The sequence below is a fragment of the Mauremys reevesii genome, linkage group 2, assembly GCF_016161935.1.
Source record: "Mauremys reevesii isolate NIE-2019 linkage group 2, ASM1616193v1, whole genome shotgun sequence".
NCBI lineage: Eukaryota > Metazoa > Chordata > Testudines > Geoemydidae > Mauremys > Mauremys reevesii.
Window position 1 is genome coordinate 129666454 of NC_052624.1, and position 22680 is coordinate 129689133.

The 22680-nt window shown below is 44.1% G+C and overlaps 1 protein-coding gene across 2 annotated transcripts in view; it reads left to right on the forward strand.

Moving 5' to 3' along the window:
• Positions 1–17766, forward strand: part of ANKRD33B (ankyrin repeat domain 33B) — a 106565-nt gene extending 88799 nt beyond the window's left edge. For both annotated transcript variants that reach the window (XM_039527954.1, XM_039527955.1), the window contains exons 3-4: positions 2958–3098; positions 14871–17766. In XM_039527954.1, the coding sequence (XP_039383888.1) occupies positions 2958–3098; positions 14871–15721 (992 nt within the window). In that variant the 3' untranslated portion in view covers positions 15722–17766. The remainder of the gene's footprint in view (positions 1–2957; positions 3099–14870) is intronic.
• The last annotated feature ends 4914 nt before the right edge of the window (positions 17767–22680 follow it).

A 22680-nucleotide genomic window follows, 5' to 3' on the forward strand; every position in this document is an offset into this window, starting at 1 on the left:
TAGATCCAATTCCCTGGGGAGCTTTGACTATGATTTCCTCCACCCCACTCCCTATCTGTGTCAAATAGCCCAATCTGTAGTTATATTTTTGGCAACATAAAGAAGAGCATCTTTAACCATAATTAACATAGAGATTTGAAAAAAAATCATTTATTTGTATATAATGCTGTTGTTTTAAATGTCCTCACTATTCTGATGTTCTCTAGACGTCCCTGGTTGAAAAGAAGTGTTTCTGCTACATTGAGGCCTTCAGGCTAGGCAGAGGGATACTTACACATCGGGCTTGGCTACACTTACAAATTTGCAGCACTGCAGCAGGGTGTGAAAACACACCCTCTGCAGCGCTGCAATGCCAGCGCCGCGCTAGCCAGTGCCAGTGCCCCCAGCTGGCGCGCGCCTCCCAGCCGCTGTCTGTCCCCACAGGAGGAGTGACGAGAGGGACGAGGGGAGCTTCCAGCTTTTGCTGCTGCTGGCTACGCTCGCTGGCAGCGCGCGCGCTGCTGCGCGCTGCCGGCAGCGCTGAGAAGTGTAGAAACTGAGCATTCTGGGGCCAGTCCTGCAAACCTTCTGGGCACAGAGATTCCATTAGTGTTAATTGTCTTATTTGTGCCTTGATCCTGCTCCCATTGAAGTCAATAGGAGTTTTGCCATCTACTGCAACATGAGCAGAATTGGGGCATTTGTTCATGTTATGGGCCCAGTTGAAAATGAGTGTAAATCATTGCCACTCTAATTTGGAATTTTTTTTACATCTAGTTTGCACTCATTTTGTACTGAACTAAGTGATGGCACAAAGTGCAGGGCCACTATGCGTTTGGCCTTCAATTTCTTTGATTCAGTTTAAACTCTTGTTTTAGGTTGTCTATGAAATTGCTTGAGTTTCAAGGAAGTTTCCGGTTAAACAAATAGGTTGGTGGGATTTGGCAAACCTCAGAGAAGGGTGAGACTGAAAACATAGTTAACACTACGACTACAGATATATCTAAAACCATTTAACTGGCAAAAAAATCGCTTTTCCTGCCTTCCAGAAGAAGTGTAGGATTGTGTTGGTGCAAACAACTGCTGATGAAAACTGCACCAGATGTGCTGCAACAAATTTATTTTAAAAATTGCTCTGTCTGAATTAAAATCTGCTTCAGTAACATTTCTGGATATACTTGACAGCCATGCATCGCAGAATATCCAACTGGACTGCAGAGTGAGATGACAGAACATTTTTTACAGCTCACAGTAGTTAAGTTGTGGTTGTTCCAGCTGCTTGACAGACTGCATTATTATACAAACCATCATAAAATAAATGACAAGTGAAGGGAAAACTGTTTTGAATAAGTCATAATGGCACTAGATGTTTGTCATCTTCTGTTAATCCAATTATAAGGGCTTGATGTTTTAACTGGTCTTCAGGCTGTTAGCTCCGTAACACTTATTATTTTAGCCAGTGATAGTCTTCCAGTACTCTGCATATCCCTGCTGACACCAGTGACCCTGGCACACAAACCAAAGGAAGTGAAAGGCAGCAATGGCCATTTTTGGAGAGTAAAACTTGACAGCAGAACATCAGTCACATTGATTTTACTGTGAAGCCAGTAAAGCAGCCCCACTGGCCTGTTGCTAATAAGTGGCCCAGTGGCTCTCCACAGCCAGACAGGGAAAGAAATGGTGGAAAAGAGCAAAAAAAGAACACAAATAATCCCTTTGTCTAATATCAACTCACCCGAAGTTCTGTTGAGATTTTCAGCTCTGAATGCCTAGTGCAAACGGGGGGGGGTAGCTTAGTGGTGTGAGCATTGGCCTGCTAAAGCCAGCGTTGTGAGTTCAGTCCTCAAGGGGGCTGTTTAGGGATCTGGGGCAAAAATTTGTCTGGCGATTAGCTCTGCTTTGAGCAGGGGGTTGGACTAGATGATCTCCTGAGGTCCCCTCCAACCCTGATGCTCTATGATTAATCAGGCTCCATGATTTTAGAGAAAAGGATCCAGCTGTCTGCATATCTCCATGGCAGTATCTTGTCCAGTTCTTTAAAAATATGTGTACAATTAATAACTTCACACTTGCATCAGACCTTCCATTTTCAAAGGGTTTTAGGGGTCAGTTTGGTTTTCCCACAACCCCTGTGTATGGGGCAGGATGTCTTTGCACTGCCCTAATAGCAGACCCTGATGCATTCTGTGTTTTGGCCAGGGCCGGCTCCAGGCACCAGCTCAGCAAGCAGGCGCTTGGGGCGGTCAAGGGGAAGGGGCAGCACGTCGGGCTCTTCGGCGGCAATTCGGCAGCAGGTCCCTTGGTCCCTCTTGGAGGGAAGGACCTGCCGCCGAATTGCCGCCGAAGAAGAAAGCGGCACGGTGGAGCTGCAGTCGATCACGATTGTGGCTTTTTCCCCCCCCCCCACCGCTTGGGGCTGCAAAAACCCTGGAGCCAGCCCTGGTTTTGGCTTCCCCCATTCCAGCCTTATAACTGGCACGGCCTACATCCCCTAGTGCCGCTGTGCTGGCCGGCACATTGGAGGTGGTGGAACCACACAGCTCCACCCATTCCCTATCCCTTCCCACAAATATGAATTGGGGGACACATAGTATCCCCACATACAATATGGTCCTTAGCTATTCCCCACAACAACCCCTGAAGTGGGTAAGTAAGAGTGTTATGTACATCAGTTTTTATAGAGGGGAAAGCCATATTCAGAGTCAATGTCAGAGCTGGGATTACAACCCAGGAATTCCAGGCTCCTGTTCGCATGCTCCAGTCAGACCATCAAGACACTTTAAGAATAAATGCTACTGACTGCAGCATGTGAAAAAAGATGTGAGAATGGCATAGTATTAAGTAGCCGTGGCTTGCATATTTGATAGCGGGTAGTGGTCAATTAAAAGTTTCAAGCAGTCTAAACCTCAGAGTGATTCTTAACTCTAATATTTTTCTGTAGCGATAACTCTTCTCTCCCTTGTTTTATCCTTCTACAGGGCATATAACCATTACAAACTACTTGTTGAACTATTTTCCTGGTCTTGATATTGAGAAGAGGAATGTATTTGGATTCACAGCACTGATGAAATCTGCAATGCAAGGCCGAACTGAATGTGTCAGAGCCTTAATGTTGGCAGGTATGTGAAATTATTTGCTTCATCAGTACTTCTTGCTCTGAATAAGATAGCAGTAAATCAGTGAAAAGCTGGCCTTTCCAGTATTTACTTTATTAAGAGGTGTGGTGGAGCTATTTATACAAATGAAAACAATTTCTGAATGTCTTGTAAATAGAGACGTGAAGCAGTTTTATTTATTAATTATTATTATTATTGTAACAATAGTACTTCACAGTGCTCTTGAATTTCCATCTGAGCATCTCAATGGAAATTAAAAGCATTCATTGGTTTAGACTTGCATCATCCATGAGAAGTAGATAAGTATTATTATCTGCAATTTTTCAGATGGGGAAACTGAGGCATAGGAGGTTAAATAACTTGTTCAAGGTCACACTGTATGTTTGAGACAAACTAAGGAACAAAAGACAGATCTCCTATGGCCATGCTTTACCAACAGTCTATCTATTCTTACAATATTAGAATAGTAGAGGACAGTAATTTTTTCTTTTTAATCTTGGTAAAATATGGGGCCAGATACATTACTACAAAATTGGGCCTGAAAGATTTGAAAAATCTGGGATGATTTTTGACTTTATAAGAAAACCCAGAAGTTTTGATGTGATATTGAGTTTCATTACAAACATTTCACACAGCTCAAATACTATGAATATGATACAATATTAAAATATGATCTGATAACTATGTGTCCAGAATTATAAAGCCACCTAATGTTAAATACCATAAGGCATGATAAGCTGTGTATGGTAGTTAGATATAACTTCTTCTTAGGGTATGTCTACACAACAAAGAAGAATCCACAGCTGGCCTGTGCTAGCTGACTTGGGCTCGTGGAACTCGGGCTGTGGGGCTGTTCCAGTGCCATGTAGACTTCCAAGCTTGGGCTGGAGCCCAGGGTCTGGGATCCTTTATCCCCACAGAGTCCTAGAGCCTGGGCTCCAGCCTGAGCCTGGAAGCTTACACAACAATGAAACAGCCCCGTAGCCCGAGCCCTGCGAACCTGAGTCTACAGCTGGCGCACATAGACTGTGTAGACCAGTGGAGGACAACCTGCGGCCCATGGGCCGCACGCATGTTATACCAATATAATAAAAACCAGCAGGATCTTATTAAGAGGGATAAGGCAAAGATGCCACATTTATTGTAAATACCATAACAAAACAAAAGACAATGTTTTCCTACTTATTTCTATTACTACTTATTCCTTATACACACACACACACACACATATTCATTCACACAATCATTCATTCAGGTTCTGTATAGATGTTATAGTTACCAGCCTAGATGTTGCTCATGCCAAGTTACTGGCCAGGTATCTTGGTCATGAGGATGGAGCCGAGTCTGTGTCAGATGCATCTGATGCTCCTGGAGGTTGGTATCAGAACCATAGACTCAAAGTCCTCAGTCTTTAGAGTCCAGTTTTATAGGAATTTTTCCCTATGTTAGTTCATGAGAGTTGCTTCATTTTGCTGTTGCTAAATCAATCAGCAGGTGGCTGGCTCCATGTTATTAGATGTTTTGTTTTTCCTTCCTTTGAGGTGTGGTGGGTGTCATCTGGTTGATCCCACTTGACACCTTCTTCAGCCAACACTGAATTCTTTAGACTGGTAACTCCCTAACCCCATTCATTGTTTAAACTAGGCATGCATTCACATACATTCTTTATCTTAATCACATCTATTTCACTGTCTCTTTACCTTTTGGGGTGTTACCAATTTATGTGAGACTCCCTGTCTTTTAACAAGCAAAGATAAAGTGAGATGAAAACTTACAGAGGGTGGGGGTCTCTATCTATACACTATAACAGCTACTGTTTTGGCTTACTTGGAGATAATTAATGTTTAACAAGTTTTATACAAAGTATCTCTTTGAGCAGGCTTTACACAGACACAGCTGGTGGCTTGCAGGTTAGAGGCTAAATGTTGGGAATCACAAATTTACTTCTAACATAAACCTTAAGTTATAAAGTATCAATTAACAATAAATCAATAAATCATTTCTCATATAAACCATGTTTAATATAAACCTTCTTTAATATCCCTACACGCAGCCCATCAGGGCAATCTGCTAGTGGGCCGCAAAACAGTTTGTTTACATTGACTGTCCGCAGGCACGGCTGCCCGCAGCTCCCAGTGGCCACGGTTCGCCGTTCCCAGCCAATGGGAGCTGCAGGAAACGATGGCCAGCACGTCGCTGCAGCCCACGCCGCTTCCCGCAGCTCCCATTGGCTGGGAATGGTGAACTGCGGCCACTGGGAGCTGCGGGCAGCCGTGCCTATGGACGGTCAATATAAACAAACTGTCTCACAGCCCATCAGCAGATTGACCTGACGAGCTGCGGGCAGCCCGCAGGCCACAGGTTGCCCACCACTTGTATAGACATTCCCTTACTTGGCATTGTTGCTCTTTGAGCAATCATTATACAGTGGATCACGTAAAAAACTAAATAAAATAAAAACCCTGCATCCCTTATGTCTGAGTACATATAACCTTGTGCCATTAAGCACAATTTATAGAATGTTTGGTATGTTCTTTTGTGAAGGACAGGGCTCTATAATGTGTATTTCAGAGAAGGAGGAAACACTTTCCTTGATTATCCTATTAAACTGATATCAAGTCATGAGAAAGGAAAATATATTGTTATAGCCACTTAATTACAAATAGCAAATTGGAATAACTGCATTCTGCATGGATTTTGAAATGTGATTTATTTATTACAAGACTCATTTACTATTATTATTGTGGTATGGCAGCACTACTATAGTTAAGGTTGCACCATGACATCTATTTAAAGGTGGACCTTTTTAAGTCCTCTAAAATCAACATGCTTAGTCAGATTTCTTTGAAATTTAGTGTGCCTCAAGAATACACAGGTATGGTTAATGACCCAAATTTGGACTCATTTAAGCCCAGAGTTCCAGAAATATAAGCCTTGAAAAAAATAGCCATTTTAAAAAAGAAAGTGTCTAGGTGGATTCCCCCCCCCCCCCTCTTGTGGTGCAGGTCAAAATGATCTCAGTCTGTTGAGGTTTACCCAGGGTAGTACATGGCACTCACTAAATCTTTGGGGACACAAATTGAGAACAGTATTTAAGAAAATGTACATTTTTTTACACTGTTCATGCTCCAGTGCAGAAAAATGGCTAGATGGTTTCTATTCCCACCATTTTATATGCTTTAAAGTTCAACTCCTGTAAGTGCTTTAAAATCCGAACATTTATTCAGATTGTTTTGAAATGTGGTGTGCCTTACAGGATCACTGAGTAGCATTAGTGATCCAAATTTGGGGTCATCTAACCTAGGGTTCCTGAATTACAGCCACCCCCCCTCCCCGACCTCCAACCCAGTTTCCTTCTGCTGCCTTGTACTGTTACAGTGAGAGGGTCTGATTGGATGAATCACAGACCTTTTGATGGCTGTGAACTCACCCTTCAATTAACATAACTAAGGATATGTTAATCACAAGCCCGCAACTAAGGGCTTGGCTACACTTGTGAGTTAGAGCACATTAAAGCAGCCCCCGGCACCCTAACTCATGACCCATCCACACTGGCAAGGCACTTAGAGAGCTCTGACTCCGTGGCTAGAGCGCTCCTGGTAATCCACCTCGGCGAGAAGCATAACGCTTGGTGCGCCTTGGGTGAAACGCCCAGGCATCAGTGTGAACGAGGTGTTGCATTACTGTGCTCTGATTGGCCTCCGGACGTCCCATAATCCCCTTAAGTCAAGTGGCCACTCTTGTCTTGTTTTGGAATCACTGCAGGAATGCGGCTATCAAAGCAAACAATTACTGTGGGAGATCTGCTGCTCTTTGAATTTACAAGACAGCATGCTGACATGCTCTCAGCTCCCAAAAAACTCACTCTCTCTCCCCCCACATACACACAACATGCTCCCTGTCACACTCTACCCCACCCCCCATTTGAAAAGCACATTGCAGCCACTTGCATGCTGGGAGAGCTACCACAATGCACTGCTCTCTGTGGCCACTGCAAGTGCTGCAAATGTGGCCATGCCAGTGCGCTTTCAGCTGTCAGTGTGGACAGATTGCAGCGCTTTCCCTTCTGCGCTCTACGAAGGCTGGTTTAACTCAAAGTACTCTACATTTGCAAGTGTAGCCATGCCCTAAGACAAAAGGAGGTTTGAATTGATGGCTGGAGGTTGCTACAATTTGTGAGTTGGGTGGCAATTTCATTTTGGGGGGAAATGTAATCAAAGGATTTGGGGGGAAAATTAAACATCGGTATGCCTGCTGGGAGGAGAGATTTGGGGTAGAAGTGTGGGGGAGGGTGGTTTGGGGCGTAGGGAGAGGAGGGGGGTTATGGGAAGGGGAAATAAATGGGGATGGATGGTAGGGGAGATGAGGTTGGGGACTTATGTGAGGGAGGCATGGCACCCTACAGCCCTGCTAGTGCACCCCAGCCCCTCACCCCAATCCCCATGCACCCCCAGCTCTGCCAATTCACCCCAACCCTCTGAGCCCCAATCCCCTGCGGCCAAACCTTCCTGTAGCTTAATCCCCTCCAGTCCTGCCAGTGCACCCCAAGACTGCTATGAATAAGTGTTAGAAGAACATTCATTGAGAAATTGGAAGGTTCCTAGCTGACTGAAAAATGTGTGCTGTATGGCACAGAAATACTTTCTCTCAAACATAAAACTGTCAGTATTGTGGAGCAGAAACCCTGTCTGTGATTTCTCTCCCTGGCCCTGCCACAAACCCTACCGTCCAACCATTCAGCAATGTGACCAGAAACGCCATTCCACCGTCACATAGTTGGCCTTCACTTCAGGTACTGCATGTGAGCCAGGCTGTGGGAGGTGGGGTGGAATTAACAACAGTAGAAATGTTTGTATGCCAGGGAGTGAAGATTTCAGGGAGATGAGTTCCCTGCTTGTGGTGGGGGGCCTGTGTACAGCATTGGGGAGGGGCCAAGTTGGAGGCGGGGAATGTAGTGAATGGGTTAGAGTCATGACTAGGGATGTGTGGTGAAGCAAGGCTGGTGGGGCCCAGTTGGTGTGTGTGTGTTTACATGGGGCGGGCTGGCTCAGTATGCAAGTCGCAGGACATGATATATACAACTGTCTAAATGACCACTAACTCCTACCAACACCATATGTTTTCCTGTTTAAAAAAAACCTATGAAATTCAGTGGCAAAGCACTATGTTAACACAGAGTTAAGGTTGCTTGGCAGTATGTCGTCATGCCCATGCTCTTTCAGCAGTGCCCCAATACACCCCATTAACACAAATACCTTTACTCTGCCAGCCTCACAGTTGCGGAAAAGTACAAACTCTTCACCTCCTTTTACAGCCCAGACACTCTCACCCACCAGGATTCCAGGTAACACTATTAAAGGACATAAAGATTGCACACGCCACCTTCCCTCTACCCTCTTTGAGCAGTGCCTCAATATGCACACACTCACACTGGCCTTGGCACTGTAAGATTCAGATCCTGGCACACAGTCACACACTTAGCCAACTCCCCAGAAAGAACATCTCACATATACTTGTTAAGAACCCTTCACACCTTTGATAGCCCTTTACCCTGAGGGTACATCTACATTGCAGCTGTGTGATTCCCAGCTCCTGTAGACGTCAAGCTAATGCACTAAAAACATCAGTGTAGCTGGGGTTGCACAGGCAGTGGCTTGGGCTAGACGCATGGTCCCCCTGGGTCCATGCTGGGCAGATAGCCCAAGTCACTGGCCGTGCTGCCCTGGCTACACTGATATGTTTAGCATGCTAGCTTGAGCAGAAGTACCATGGGTACATCTATGAGAACTGAGAATCACAGTCCCACCTCAAATGTAGATATACCATATGTCATGCTGTCTGGAGTAGCTCAACACTGAGAGTACCAACTTCAGGGAAGACCCCCCACCCCAAATGTGTAACAAATGTGAACTCCTGGATCACTATAACAGTCGTACCGTGGAGTCACAGACAGTGCCCTTGGCCTCTCCAGTCTATCTTACCACCCAGGCAAGTTGGCCTTAGTGATAAATGGTCACTTTCGCCAAAAATTCACACCATATTCAGGTTGCTTCCAGTCCCAAGAGACCAGTCACTTACCCCAGATCAATTGTTACCCTAGATCTTACACCAAAGACAAGGCTTGTAGCCAATCCTGTAATGAACTCTCTAAAGGTTTACTAAATAGGAAAAAGAAATGAGAGTTATTTACAGATTAAAGCAAGCAAACATATACCCGCAAATGAGTTATTACCTATATCCTAAGAGTTACAGTGTTTTAGTGATCTGTCAATTCAAAGTGTCTTTCGGAGCATACCTAGGAGGTTAACCCTGGGAATCTCTGTCTTCAGTTTGGTGTCTCTAGCCCTCTCAGAGTTCAGACAGGAAAGAAATGGAAAATTTTCCTGTGACTTGTTAAGTAAGGTAAAGTCTAGCAGGGATATGTATCGTACTGTTAATGCTGAAAATGTGCAGTATGCAGGAATAAGCTTATCTTGTGACTATAGTAGGGATACAAGAGTACAAGGGAACGCTAATGATTTGCTCTGCATTTCCATACTTTCCAACTATTTAAGAATAGTTTTACAAGTAGCTTATGTTAAAGGACCATTGAAGTTTTCAAACACTTGACAGCCAGGAAGCTTTAAGATCTTCCTCTGACTGCCCCCCCCCCACCTTAAATTACTGAGATGTATTTACATCATTAATTCCAGTGTTGTGGGGTTTTTAGACTGGCAATTTCAGCTATGCTTAGATGTAGTGCATTGTAAATCCTGAAGCTTGCTAGTCATACTGAATAGTAAGCAAGTAAGTAATCAGAAAACAATTGTAAGAAATTTTGTGATGGCGTTCTTCAAAGCCATGGATTCCATGATTTTCCATTGTTTGCTTTATTATCATGACTTTCCTTTTCCCCTCTACCCCATAGGACTAAAATGGTATCATTGCTTCAAAGGATGTTGTTGATATGGTGACATGTCCCCTATGTGCACGTGTATATGTGAACCTCACTTAAAAACTACTTGCTTACAAAATCAGACATAAAAATACAAGTGTATAGGCAGCCTATTACTGAAAAATTGCTTAATTTCTCATTTTTATCATATCATTATAAAATAATATAATTGGAATATAAATATTGTACTTACATTTCAGTATATAGAGCAGTATAAACAAGTCATTGTCTATATGGAATTATAGTTTGTACTGACTTCGCTAGTGCTTTTTATGTGGCCTGTTGTGAAACTAGGCAAATATTTAGATGAGTTAATGTAACACCTGGAAGACCTCTGTGTACCCCTGGTTGAAAACCACTGCTGTAGATTATAGCCCAGTATGCCAATGTAAATGGGTGCCTGCCCTGTAGTGCCCACTGCTGGCCAAGTGTGGCTTTGCTGAGGCCTGCCTCCGTTTCCTCTTCACTCAGACCCCTCAAAAAGTCCTCACAGTCCAGCTATTCATTCCCCTCCCCGGGGCCAATTTATTAAGTCCTGCACAAAGTTTTTCAAAATAGAACTTAAACCTACAAAATCTTTATCCCAGGTTCAGATGGTCACAGCTCCTCCTCCCTGAGGGTCTGGCTTCCCTTCAGACTTCAAACACTCTTCTGCTCCAGTTCCAAGATGGGCACAGCCTTCCTCTCTGAGGGTCTGTTTTCCTCTCCTCCTAGCACCTGTTGCTTGGAGTATGGCCTTCTCCACAGGCTTTCCTGCTGGTGTCTTCCTGCAGGACTCAGGGCCCTGCAGCAGCCTTATGCCATGCTGTGCCTACAGGCATCTGCCAACCTGTACCTGCAGCCGTCTCCCTCTTTATAAGGCCCAGGGGCCTTCCCTTAAGCCCAACTGGGCAGCAGGTTTTTCGCCTTCCTCTGCAGCGTGGGACACGGGTCACTTGCTGGAGGATTCTCTGCAGCTTGAGGTCTTCAAACCACAATCTGAGGACTTCAATAACTCAGACATAGGTTAGGGGTTTGTTACAGGAGTGGGTGGGTGAGATTCTGTGGCCTGCATTGTGCAGGAGGTCAGACTAGATGATCATAATGGTCCCTTCTGACCTTAAAGTCTATGAGCAGGTAATCATTCCATGTGCCCTGGACCCTGCTTCCTCTTAAAGGGATCAGTGACAGCGAACCTTATAATGAGGATGATCAAAGCACTATGGAGTAATTTCTGCTGTAAATCATAACCAGGAAGTATTTACTGTGTACATGTATTAGTGATATTATTAGTGTATTATTACCTGTGACACTGGCAATGCAAGAGCTCAGTACTGGACACTAAACAAGTTTCCAACCTGCTTTAGTACTGGTTATAGAAGTCACATGGGGGAAACTGTAGGGAAAAATGTGATGAATGATTGGAGCCCAATTTTCAGAGTGGCTGTTCTTTCTGAAAGTCGGGGTGTTCAGGTTGGGAACCAAAATACTGAGGCAGCCACAGTCACTAGTCACTTTGGAAAATCTTGGCCATAATATTTAATCTTTAAAAAATGTGAATGTACTTTTTGGAATGTAAAATGAATATTAAAGCAGGTTAATTACTGTTCTGCAGTTACTTCCATTGGGCTGCCGCACTGCCAAGGTCACAACTGATATCACTTCTTAACAAGATAACCACCTCCAGCAGAAGACATACAGAAATGCCAATTGTGATTAAAAATGGAGGGCCAGATAGTGCTACTCCAGTGAAACCATTGGAACTGCTGTGGATTTACACTGGTTTAACAGAGCAGAATTTGGTCCTTAAATAATACATTTCATAGTGTAAGTCCACAGGGTCAAACCCTGAAAGTGAAAGTGTTGCCTGGCTGAGAGCTTCAGAGTTGACCTGACTAGAGTTCTACTTACTCTAGCACTCTCATATTACTAAACTGAGCAAAATGGGTGCAGTTTTCCTTGACGATTTCATTTAATTAAAGTTGGTGGGGCCGGTATTTTTTAAAAGAGATGAATATTTAACCAGAATTTTAGATCCTACTTCTTATTAACAGACTTGCATACATTGAGAAGAAACCCATAGTTGTTTGTCTATTCTGTCACTAATCAGATAGGATAAAGGAGAAATGCAGGAAATGTGAGACTTACAACTGGATTTTAATGAAAAAAAAATTCATAGTACCCTGGGCATTTTTATTCAGAGGTCTGAAATTCTGATTAATTGGAACTCTGATGCTTTGGCAGCCCAGCACAAACACAGCAGCAGTGATGTCAGTTTTGCGGATAACAATCTCTTGAGACATGAAACCTCATTAACTGAATATAATATTCATATCCCAAAGTGACACATCTACTCAAATTAGTTGCTTGAAAAACAGGATTCAGGACATGATTTAATCTGAGGAAAATGAGGACTAAGGGCAATGCACACATTTTCTAAAAGAAGACTCGTTAGACCAGCCTTAAATCTGAATGACAAGTAGTTCAATAAGACTGCCATAAACTTTGAAAAAGGGCTTGAATATTGATGTCTGATCCAACTGGTAAAGTCCCTAGAAATTTTGTTGAATGAAGAATTTGTTTAGGAATGTTTCTGGATTTGCAAAGTAAGTCAGTAGCGTCTTCAGAAGATCTTGTGTCACACAAGATTTCATTAGATGAGACATAAAATGAGCATTGAGTATGCTGCTCAAAGATTTGGATTGCTGTATTTGGTAAATTTCTTTTGTGAGATATAGCTCCAAGAAGAGCTGGGAATGTGTCAATTTGTATTGATAAAACCTGAAATCATAGAAGAGGCAGCACGAATGGTGAGCTCAATGGACCCTTGTAAATGGTCTCTGATCAGTTTGGACAAATGTATCTGAGAAAGAAGAAACAGTGTATTTGACTGTGGTTTAGAGACAGAGCATCTGGAATATATCTGGAGGCAAACACACTTGGCTTTGTGTTGCCTGTTTGCAAACAAATCCAAGTGGAGATGGCCTCACAAATTGGTTAACCTGTTTAATCATATATCAGAATAGCCACCTCTACTAGCATCAGGTCTGGCTGGACCATCTGCCCTGGAATTGTCGATGTTTTGGTTTTGTGTGTGTGTGGTTTTGGGGGTGGACGGGAAGTGTGGGTGGGAGGTTGGCCATCAGCAAACTTGATCTGAAAACCCAGGGCCAGTTTAAACACATTCAGAATCCACAGCACATGGTTGGGGGCCCTGTCCTATGTAATAAATCATTCCCACCCTCGGCTTACTATTAAAATGTATGTTGTATGAACACAACAAAAAAACAAATCCCAGGCAATTTCCTATATTCCTAGAGAGACCTAGGTAAGTTGGAGAGGAGAAGAAGTGCAGGCACAGGTGGGGCTGAGGAAAGGTTGGGAGTCCAGGGACAGTCAGGATAAGGGGACAGGCTGAGAGGGGGAAAGATGAAGGAAGAGGAGGCTGGTGTAGGGGAAGAGAATAGGGGTTCAGAGCAGCGGCGGCTCCAGGCACCAGCGCTCCAAGCACCTGCCTGGGGCGGCAAGCCGCGGGGAGCATCCTGCCGGTCCCTGCGAGGGCGGCAGTCAAGGAGCATTCAGCGACTTGCCTGTGGGAGGTCTGCCGGTCCCGCAGATTGGGCGGCAATTTGGCGGGTCATGCTGAAGGGGCGGGACCAGCGAACTTCCCGCAGAAATGCCGCCGAAGGCTCCCTGACTGCCGTGCTTGGAGCGGCAAAAAAGCTAGAGCCGCCCCTGGTTCAGAAACAGACAGGCTGATGGGGAGATGAAGAATAGACTAAGGCCAAACATCATGGCCTCTATCATATTCTTGTTGACCTCTTTACAGCTTTAGATACTGTTAACCAGTTTCTTCTTGAAATCCTGTCCTCTGTTAGCTTTCAAGATATTGTCCTTACCCTGCTTCCACTCCTGCTTCTCTGACTGCTTCTGCAGTGTCTTATTTGGTGGGTCCTCCTCTTCCTTCCCTCTCCTTCTTTCAGTGGGGTCCCACAGAGTTCCATTTTGGTCCCCTCCCCTTCTTGCTCGGTACCCTGTCTCTGATGATCTTCTCTGCAAACATGGCTTTAACTATTACCTTTATACAGATTCCTCAGAGATCTACTTCTGTTTGCAACCTGTCTCCCTCCATCCTAACCACATCTTGGCCTATCTTTCTGACGTCTCCTTGTGGGGTCTGGCCATCAGCTGAAACTTAACATGGCTAAAACTGAGCTTCTGATCTATCACCCACGTTCTCCCTTCTCCCTTCTTTATCTATCATAGTGGACAGCACCATCTTCCTCCCTGTCACTCAGGGTATGTCTACACCAGAAATGCTCCAGTGGCACAGCTGCACCTGCACTGCTGTAGTGTAGACATTTACTACAGAGACAGAAGGGGTTCTTCCATTGCTATATGTTTCTTTACTCAGTAGTGACTGGTCCAGATATAGGAGAACAGTCCGCTATTGCTACCAGTTACTCCATTAGCTCAAGTGGGCAGAGGTCTGTGCTGTGGATCTAAATGTTTCAGTCCTATTTGTGGCCAATGTGTGGGGGGGTCAGTATGATTCCACATGGGTTGTGTGGTGGTTTTTGTTTTATTTTTGTGGTTTTTATTTTCAGTGTGCTGTTTAAAAATAGGAATTTATATACAAGAAAACTACATTAAAAACAATAAGGTTGCAAAGTCAAGCACTCAAAAGTCAGGACATTCCAGAATTGTGTGCGTGCATTATGATACAGTCTTCAATTACATAATCACATACTATTTTTCTTGACATGATCCCTGCTTCATTCAGTTTTGACTATGGCAGTGGGAGTTGAAGTGTGCACTATATAACCGATAAACACCAATGTTTTTCCTTTCTCTCCTTTAAGGGGCAGATGTTCATGCGACTGACCCAAGCCGTGGAATGACTCCACGGGAATGGGCTTGTTACACAGGAAGATCAGAAGCAGCCTTCCTCATGCAGAGGCTGATGGACAGGCCATGCCCTGAGCAGTTTTGTGACCAGTATAAGTCAGAATGGCCAAAGATGAAGGAACTTCTTGCCAAGGCCGCAGAACCAAAAAGCTGTTTTCAGAGGATCTCGGAGGGTGTGAGGTCAGCAATGTCATTCAGGGCTTCCTGTGGCCCTGAAGAAGATGGCGTCCTTGACCACATGGTTAGGATGACAACAAGTTTAAACAGCCCCTTTATTGCCATATCTTGCAGGACTGTGTGCCCAGGGAGCCCACCCTGCGTGGGGAAACGCACACTGGCTGTGCAGGAAATCCTTAGGAAGCAGAGAGCCCAGGATATCCGATCTCAGGACAAAGACCATGTTAGCAGCTATGAGAAATTATTTCAGAACTCCAGAGTCATGTTAATCCCCAAAAAGAAGGACCGGCGGGCTAGTCTGCAGCCCCTCAGCCTCACAGTAGCTCACATGAACACTGTGGTCACAAGGAAAGGAAGCCTCCTGCCTCTGCACCTACTGAGAAGGAGCAGTGTGAGGCCAGGATTTGTCATCCCCAAAGTCCGTGTCAACAAGGCTCCTCCACCCACCTACCAACCAGAGAAAGTGAGGAGGAAGAGCAGTGCCAAAGATGGCACTTATCTACAGATTCCCAAATGGAGATACAAAGAGCTAAAGGAGGAGCGGAAGAAGGCAGAGGAACAAGAGACGAGGAAAGCAGCAGAGGCTCAGAAACTGAGGCAGGGGTCTCCGCAGAAAAACAGGACATGACTCAATGGTGGGGATATCAGACATTCCATTGTTAACAGACTGTGCACATCAAAGTAGGGGCAACTAAATTGAATAATGGCCCTATGGCACTGAAATAGCACATGGGCTATCACTGACTGTATCTGGTGGAGTGTATGTGGAAATCTTGGGGTTGAAGTGTAAAAAATTGTTTGTTTGCCCACTGGCAGAAAATTAAGGTGGTGATTTTTTCCCAAGATTAACAGCTGAGAAGCAGCCTTCATGGCACATATGCATGAAAGGGCCACATTTTGTGTTCATTTTCTACTGGATAAAATTAAGGGCTTCAGCTTTTGATACTAGTCACTCTCCCTTCCCCTTTGGTAGGACCATATGAATTGCAATGCTTTGTAATAATAATGAAAACCACAAAGAGTTTCAGGTATGCCACAATCTTGGTACAGTAGGTAATGAATCCGGGGCTATATGTAATGCATATCTTTTTTAATATGATAAAGCACTTTATGATTAACATTTTAATTCTGAAAACCAGAGTTTAAGACATCAAAGGTATCAAACACTACACATGTACTGTCTGAATGAATGTGATTCTTAACACTATTGGTTTTACTCTTTGAAGATAAAAAATGGCTGCACATCTAATATATACACTGTCTCAACAACTGAGATAATCAGATCCCCACTTGATGTAAATCAACCTGGTTCCATAAACGTCAATGAAGCTACACCCATTTACAGCAGCTATGGATTTGGCCCAATTTTTTAATGTCACGGTCAACTTTAAGATTCCCCTCCTCCCTTACAGTTTTTCCTTTACTTGCTATCGGCTTCTCTTTTGTCTCAGGGAATGTGCTACTCCACTCTCGGATGATTGCATTTACCTACAAAATCATCGGCTGGTTGAAGGTCCTTTTACTAAATCTAAGTTTGCCCCTTGGGAATGGTCCAGTGTACAGCCAGAAAGGACCAGATGATCACTCAAATAATGAAATTGTCTTCTCCTACCTTCAAGAAGTAGATCATGGATAGTGAGTGCAGGAGTACTCTATGAAAATAATCAAAAAGGTCATATGAGGCAGCCCATTCACCAGCATTGGGAAATCCAGGATAGTCATCCTGGTGAGGGTCTGAGATAGTACATCACGGGTGCCAAATGGATAGTGCTGCATCTACCATCTCCATCCCAGTCCTTGGAAAACCATTTCTTAATATCAAATTCACAGTAGGAATCACCCAAGTTGTTCTTAAACTGGCAAATGAAGAGCAACATGTCAGGCATATTGTTCCACACCCTTCCTGGATCCCATAAAACTAATAAAGCATGCTGCATAAGGTAGCTTTACCAGCATCAAAGCCCTGTGACTTTCAGAGCAATTCCCTAAGTCCCACACATAATCCTAGCTGTAACGTGAGTGGCATTTATGGCCACAGAAATGCACTGTTCCTGTATGCACATAGCCCTTTTGAAACTCAGAATTTGCTTAATTGGGCAAAGTTTATTTCAGTCCCTATTAAGGTTATTTTGGTTCTAGCAAGAGGAATGTGTAAAGGGCATAGAAACCACTTGTAAGTTTAGGAATTTTCTATAGATTTTTTTTTTTTTATAGCAAGTTAGCTGACAAACTTTGGTAAGGGCTCTGTGCTTGCTACTTGCAATAGAAAGATAATGTTAATAGTAGTATTCAAAAGAAAACAGCAAGGCATACAGTAAATAATGCATCTATGTTTTTATATTTCCTTCCATTTCAAAAGCACTGTATTGCTCTGTGTTCATTTCACTGTGTTACTCTGCATTCAAGACTAGATAGAACTTAAATGAGAATATTACTGAAAATGTTAATGCATAGGTAACCCGCCTTCACTATACTCTACAACAGGGGCAGGCAAACTTTTTGGCCTGAGGGCTGCGTCGGGTTTTCGAAATTGTATGGAGGGCCAGTTAGGGGAGGCTGTGCCTCCCCAGACAGCCAGGGGTGACCCAGCCCCTATCCGAGCCCCCTTACTTTTTGCCGCTTGATGTCCCCCCCAGGTCTCCTGCCCCATCCAACCCTCCCAGCTCTCTGTCCCCTGACTGTCCCCGGGCCCCCTGCCCCTAACTGCCCCCCACCACCCCATCCAACCCCTCTCCTTCCTGAATGCCCCCAGGACACTGCCCCCATTCAACCCCTGTTCCCCACCCTCTGACCGCCCCGACCCCTATCCACACCCCAGGCTCCTGACTACAACCCCAAACTCCCCTGCCCTCTATCCAACTCCCACCCCCCCCGCTCCCTGCCCCCGTACCATGCTCCCTGGAGCACCGGTGGCTGGCAGCACAGCTGCACCAGGATAGGCAGTTGCGCTGCCCGGCTGGAGCCAGCCACGCACAGCACAGAGCACGGGTTCAGGCTGCGGCTCTGCAGCTGCGCTGCCCCAGGAGCTCGTCACCCCGCAGCCCAGAGCATTGGGCTGGCAGCGGAGTGAGCGAGCTGAGGCTGCGGGGGAGGGGGACAGCAGGAGAGGGGCCGGGGGCGAGCCTCCAGGGCCAGGAGCTCAGGGGCCGGGCAGGAGGGTCCTGCAGGCTGGATGTGGCCTGCGGGCCGTAGTTTGCCTACCTCTGCTCTAGAGTACTCTCAATTACAGCCTTCCCAAATAAGGCTCAGTTCCTAAAGGCACTAAGAATGTGACTCTCTCCAGATCTTGCTTCACATCTTCTCAACAGTAATATATTGAAGTAAGACAGGAAACAAGCTATTGCTGCTCTCAAGTTTTTACATTTAAGCAGCTTTAAGAGCTAGCAGTATTTAATAGGCCTCAGTAACTTCAGAGTCAAACAGGACATTGCAGCACTACTGGTGGGACTCACTCCCCTCTTCTCCTGCATCACTATCTGTCCATTTCTTTTGCATCCACTTGAGAGAACGGTTTCTAGGGAAGCTTTTTGCACTTGGGGTCAGTCAGACGTTTCTTGTTAACATAGCCCCAAGCAGATGGTGGGGGTTCTGCATCCCAGTAGGCGCTCTGCCTCAGGGAGGTCCAGTGCAATCCCTTCTGCAGCTCCTGGGGAACCAAGCTGCTGTGTTGCTCCTTAGGAAGGTGCAGCATGCATGATGCTTTACAGCAACTGCTCTCACTGGCTGGTGCAGAGAGGTAGAGTCATGGGACCCACTGCCTCTGCTGTGGTGGAAAGGATGCTTGGGGGTGCTCGCAGGGAGCAGTCCCTAAATGCCGTTGTGGCTGACTCCTTCATAACACGCAAAGAGGGGAAAGTTCGCCTGTGTCCTCCTCCCTCATAGCACATAGAATGGCCACAATCTGGCCAGACTCTTAGTGAAACACTAATGGCCATGGACCAAAATCCAGCTCCTAGAAAACTAGGGCTCACATCATAACAGCATCATAACTGCTGCTAATTAACCTCCTCTCAGCAGAGCCTGGGCGGACCTGTCAAGCAATGTTTTTCTCTCTAGCTAGGCTTTTTATAAGGTCACCCCTCGCAGTGGTGTCTCATCCTGGCAACTGAACTACATTAGAACTGGTCCTTCCAGTTCAGAGTGGAGGGAGCTTGCATTAATGCTGTCTAAGCTACCTTGGCTCGATACAGGATCTCAGCCTGCAAGCCTGGCAGTCATGCACATTTCACTTCAAGCACGGACTTCACTTTTAAAAGGGAAGCAAAAATAAAAAGATAGGATTTTATGTGAGCATAATGTAAGCTTAAAAGGAAGATATTGAAACTTTATTTTGGGGGATTAGGTGACAGCCTTTTAACTGTCCAGAGCAAGAATTCCAGGATGGATTTGATTTCTCCCTGAGACACAGTGTAGGACTGATGAACTATTGTACAGTGGATTTTTGCTCACAATGAGCATAGTGAGTTTAAGTATCAAAAGACAAATTCAATATCCCAAAAGCAATCAATACTGCAAAATGAACACATGAATTTGCACTCTCACTCATGATAGAGATACAGCTGACATACTTTCTCTCAGGGATTAATGCACAATAGGTTACAATTAGGGGCTGAAAATGAAGCCTTTTCTAACTCTTTGTACTTTGCTGTGCATGTATATAGATGTATGCTTAATTAAAAGAATTAAAAACTGCTAAAAATCATGTACTTGTTGTTCAGAGATGAAGGGGGTTTGCTTTTTGTTTCTAGATCACCAATATGAGTTTAAACCAGGTCAGTGGGAGTGGTTAGTACTTATTTTGCCTAGATGAAAGGTGTTAACCTGGGTGGTCTCAATCCAACTCCTAGTGGATAAGTGTTCCAATGAGAAAAAAGTTAATTGTATTTGTCGCTAATTTGCACTCTTGCTGGCTGTCTCTTCAGAGGTGAGTGGTTGAATGGGCATTGAAAATTCACTCGTGCCCAGAGATGGTCCCACTAACTCATGGTTGAGGCTGATGGGCTGAGTCATTTGGAAAAGCTAGCAATGTTGGCACCTTTGCTGCATATCATGTGACTGTTTTCTATATGTATAAACTCCAGATGGTTTCCACAAAACATCAGTCACCTCAGGAATACAGTGGCCAAAAATTAATCAGCTCCACAAAGATATGCACTTATTTTTTTCCTGGCAACCGTACCCTGATCCTTGAGATTTCCAAATGGATCCTTCAGTTAGCCTCTATCTTTGCTAGATGAAAAGACAGAATTTAGGTACCTGTCTCTTTGGTCAGTGTAATACTGGTATTTACTCCAGTGACTGCAGTGGAGTTACTCCCAATTTAAACCAGGGTGAGCGGAGAATGAGGCCCATGATTTAGCTACCTGATTTGCAATCACAGAAGCTGCATTTCAGCAGAACTAGCTAATTTTTCATTGTCTAATGATTAAGGGCTTCATTTTATCTCACTCTGAGTGGCCCTTTACCCATTGTTTTTAATAATTCAGTTGATCCTTTCGGCAGCTTTCACTGGCAAGACTTCTGTGGTGCCCTGATAGAAACTAAAGGTGCCCTTGCCAAAGGGAACCACAAGGAAAGGAAGGCAACTGCCTGGAGTGAATCCTTCCTAGGGTGTAGCGAAATTTATACCTCGCTATGCCAGTCTGGGAGACTTTGGTGTGTTAATGGAAGTTATGCACACTTCTGAACCCAATGGCTAATAACGAATTATAGACTTCCATTTTCATAGCTTTTCCATGCATCAATTAAATTATCATCTTTGAAAATCACTGGAAGGAGCCCTTCCATCCTAGTGGTCATTCAGAGGGAAGTATTGCTTCTGATGTGGGGATTTATTGCAGCAGTGAGCAGTTGGAATACAAATAACTATAACAGAAAGAGAAAGAACTTTGCCAGGCATAACCAAAATGCTCTCCGCTAAGCTCTAAAATAAAGCTTGTGACCACTCATCTTGGATGCAGAGGTGTGGCCTGCACCGATCATAAACACCAACTGGAGGCTGTTCAGATAGATATGGAGCATTGATTACATGCTTCAGTCTCTTTGGGCCACAATGCACTAGTCAGTTTCATGTCATGCAAATAAAGTTTGGCTCTTGGGAGTCTGGGAAATTGTTGCTGTCACCTGTGGTTCAACGCCCTTGGCTATGCATGTCCTTAACAGCCCTGAAGTGGTAGTTCTGTCCCATGAGAGGAGCCCCAAGCTCAAACACTTGCTAAGAGAAGATACTCTGCATAGAAAAGTGCTGGTATGTGGCATAGGTGTGATAAAGTCTTTTGGGGTTTTATATTTTAATAGGAAACTTCTGAGGGGCATGAGTGCAACTTCGAGTCAGTATTCTGTAGAGGTGCTCACAGAAGATAATTCAGTGAAAAAACATTGGACTTAACAATATTTCTTTCACAAAATACCAATCTTACCTGATATAGTGGAGGCAGTATGCTACTCCACATAAAATCAATACTTGGGCTCTCTTTATGAAAAATCTAATATTAACTATATGAAGGCAAATAAAAATTTATTACTTGTTTTAAACAGAGGATAAATTTGCTCCTGCATTTGGGAACTATCAAGAGAGTTTGACCCTAGGCTGCTATTTGCAATAGAGCTTTATAAAAACAATTTGTGCTATACTGATCTTTGCATAAGTCAGTATATAAGCACTTCTTTCTACCTCTAGTTATATTTATATAGACAGTCATTTTTCTAGACTTAATTTTTGTCTGAAAAATGGAATTAAATAAAAATCAGTAGATTCATTCTTGGTTTTTTTGCTGTGGCTCCCACTGGACACAGACATGTAATAAGTGTTGCTGGTTTCACATCAAAATAGTTCATTTTCAAGTTGCATGGTAATTTGTTTCACTGCCTAAAAGAGAATTCTCAGTATTATTCCTGACCCATTTGAGTGCTGACATGGTCCTCAGAAGGCACTTTTCTTAGATTTGAAAAATATGTTTTCAAATTTCTACCATTCTTTGAGCCCTATTGAATCCCAATGATTATTTCTGTATGAACTGCACCTCTACCTTGATATAATGCGACCTGCTATAACATGAATTTGGATATAACGCGGTAAAGCAGTGCTCTGGGGAGGGGGGGCAGGGCTGCACACTCCGGTGGATCAAAGCAAGTTTGATATAACACAGTTTCACCTATAATGCAGTAAGGATTTTTGGCTCCCGAGGACAGCGTTCTATTGAGGTAGAGGTGTACATCTTAGCTATTATGGTCAGATTTTGATACCCTTGCTCATTATAAATAGTATTTTATTCCACAAGTGGATCCATTAAAATCAGTGAGATCTCTCATGGGGTAAGGTGCTACTCAGTGTGAGTAGGAGTATCAGAATCTGATCATTAAGTTGTACCTTTGTGAAAGAAAATGTACACAGATTAGATGGTCAAAATAAGCCAAACATCGTTAAGTTTTACATCAGTACTATGAGATCATTTTTGAATGATAGATTATAGCACTTCATATACTCGATGCAGGCAAAACTCCGAGTGCAGTATACGAAGAGCTTTGCTTAAGAGTAAACACTGTAGGATTTGGCCAAAGGATTCTGAAAATAGATCTCTGTAAAGT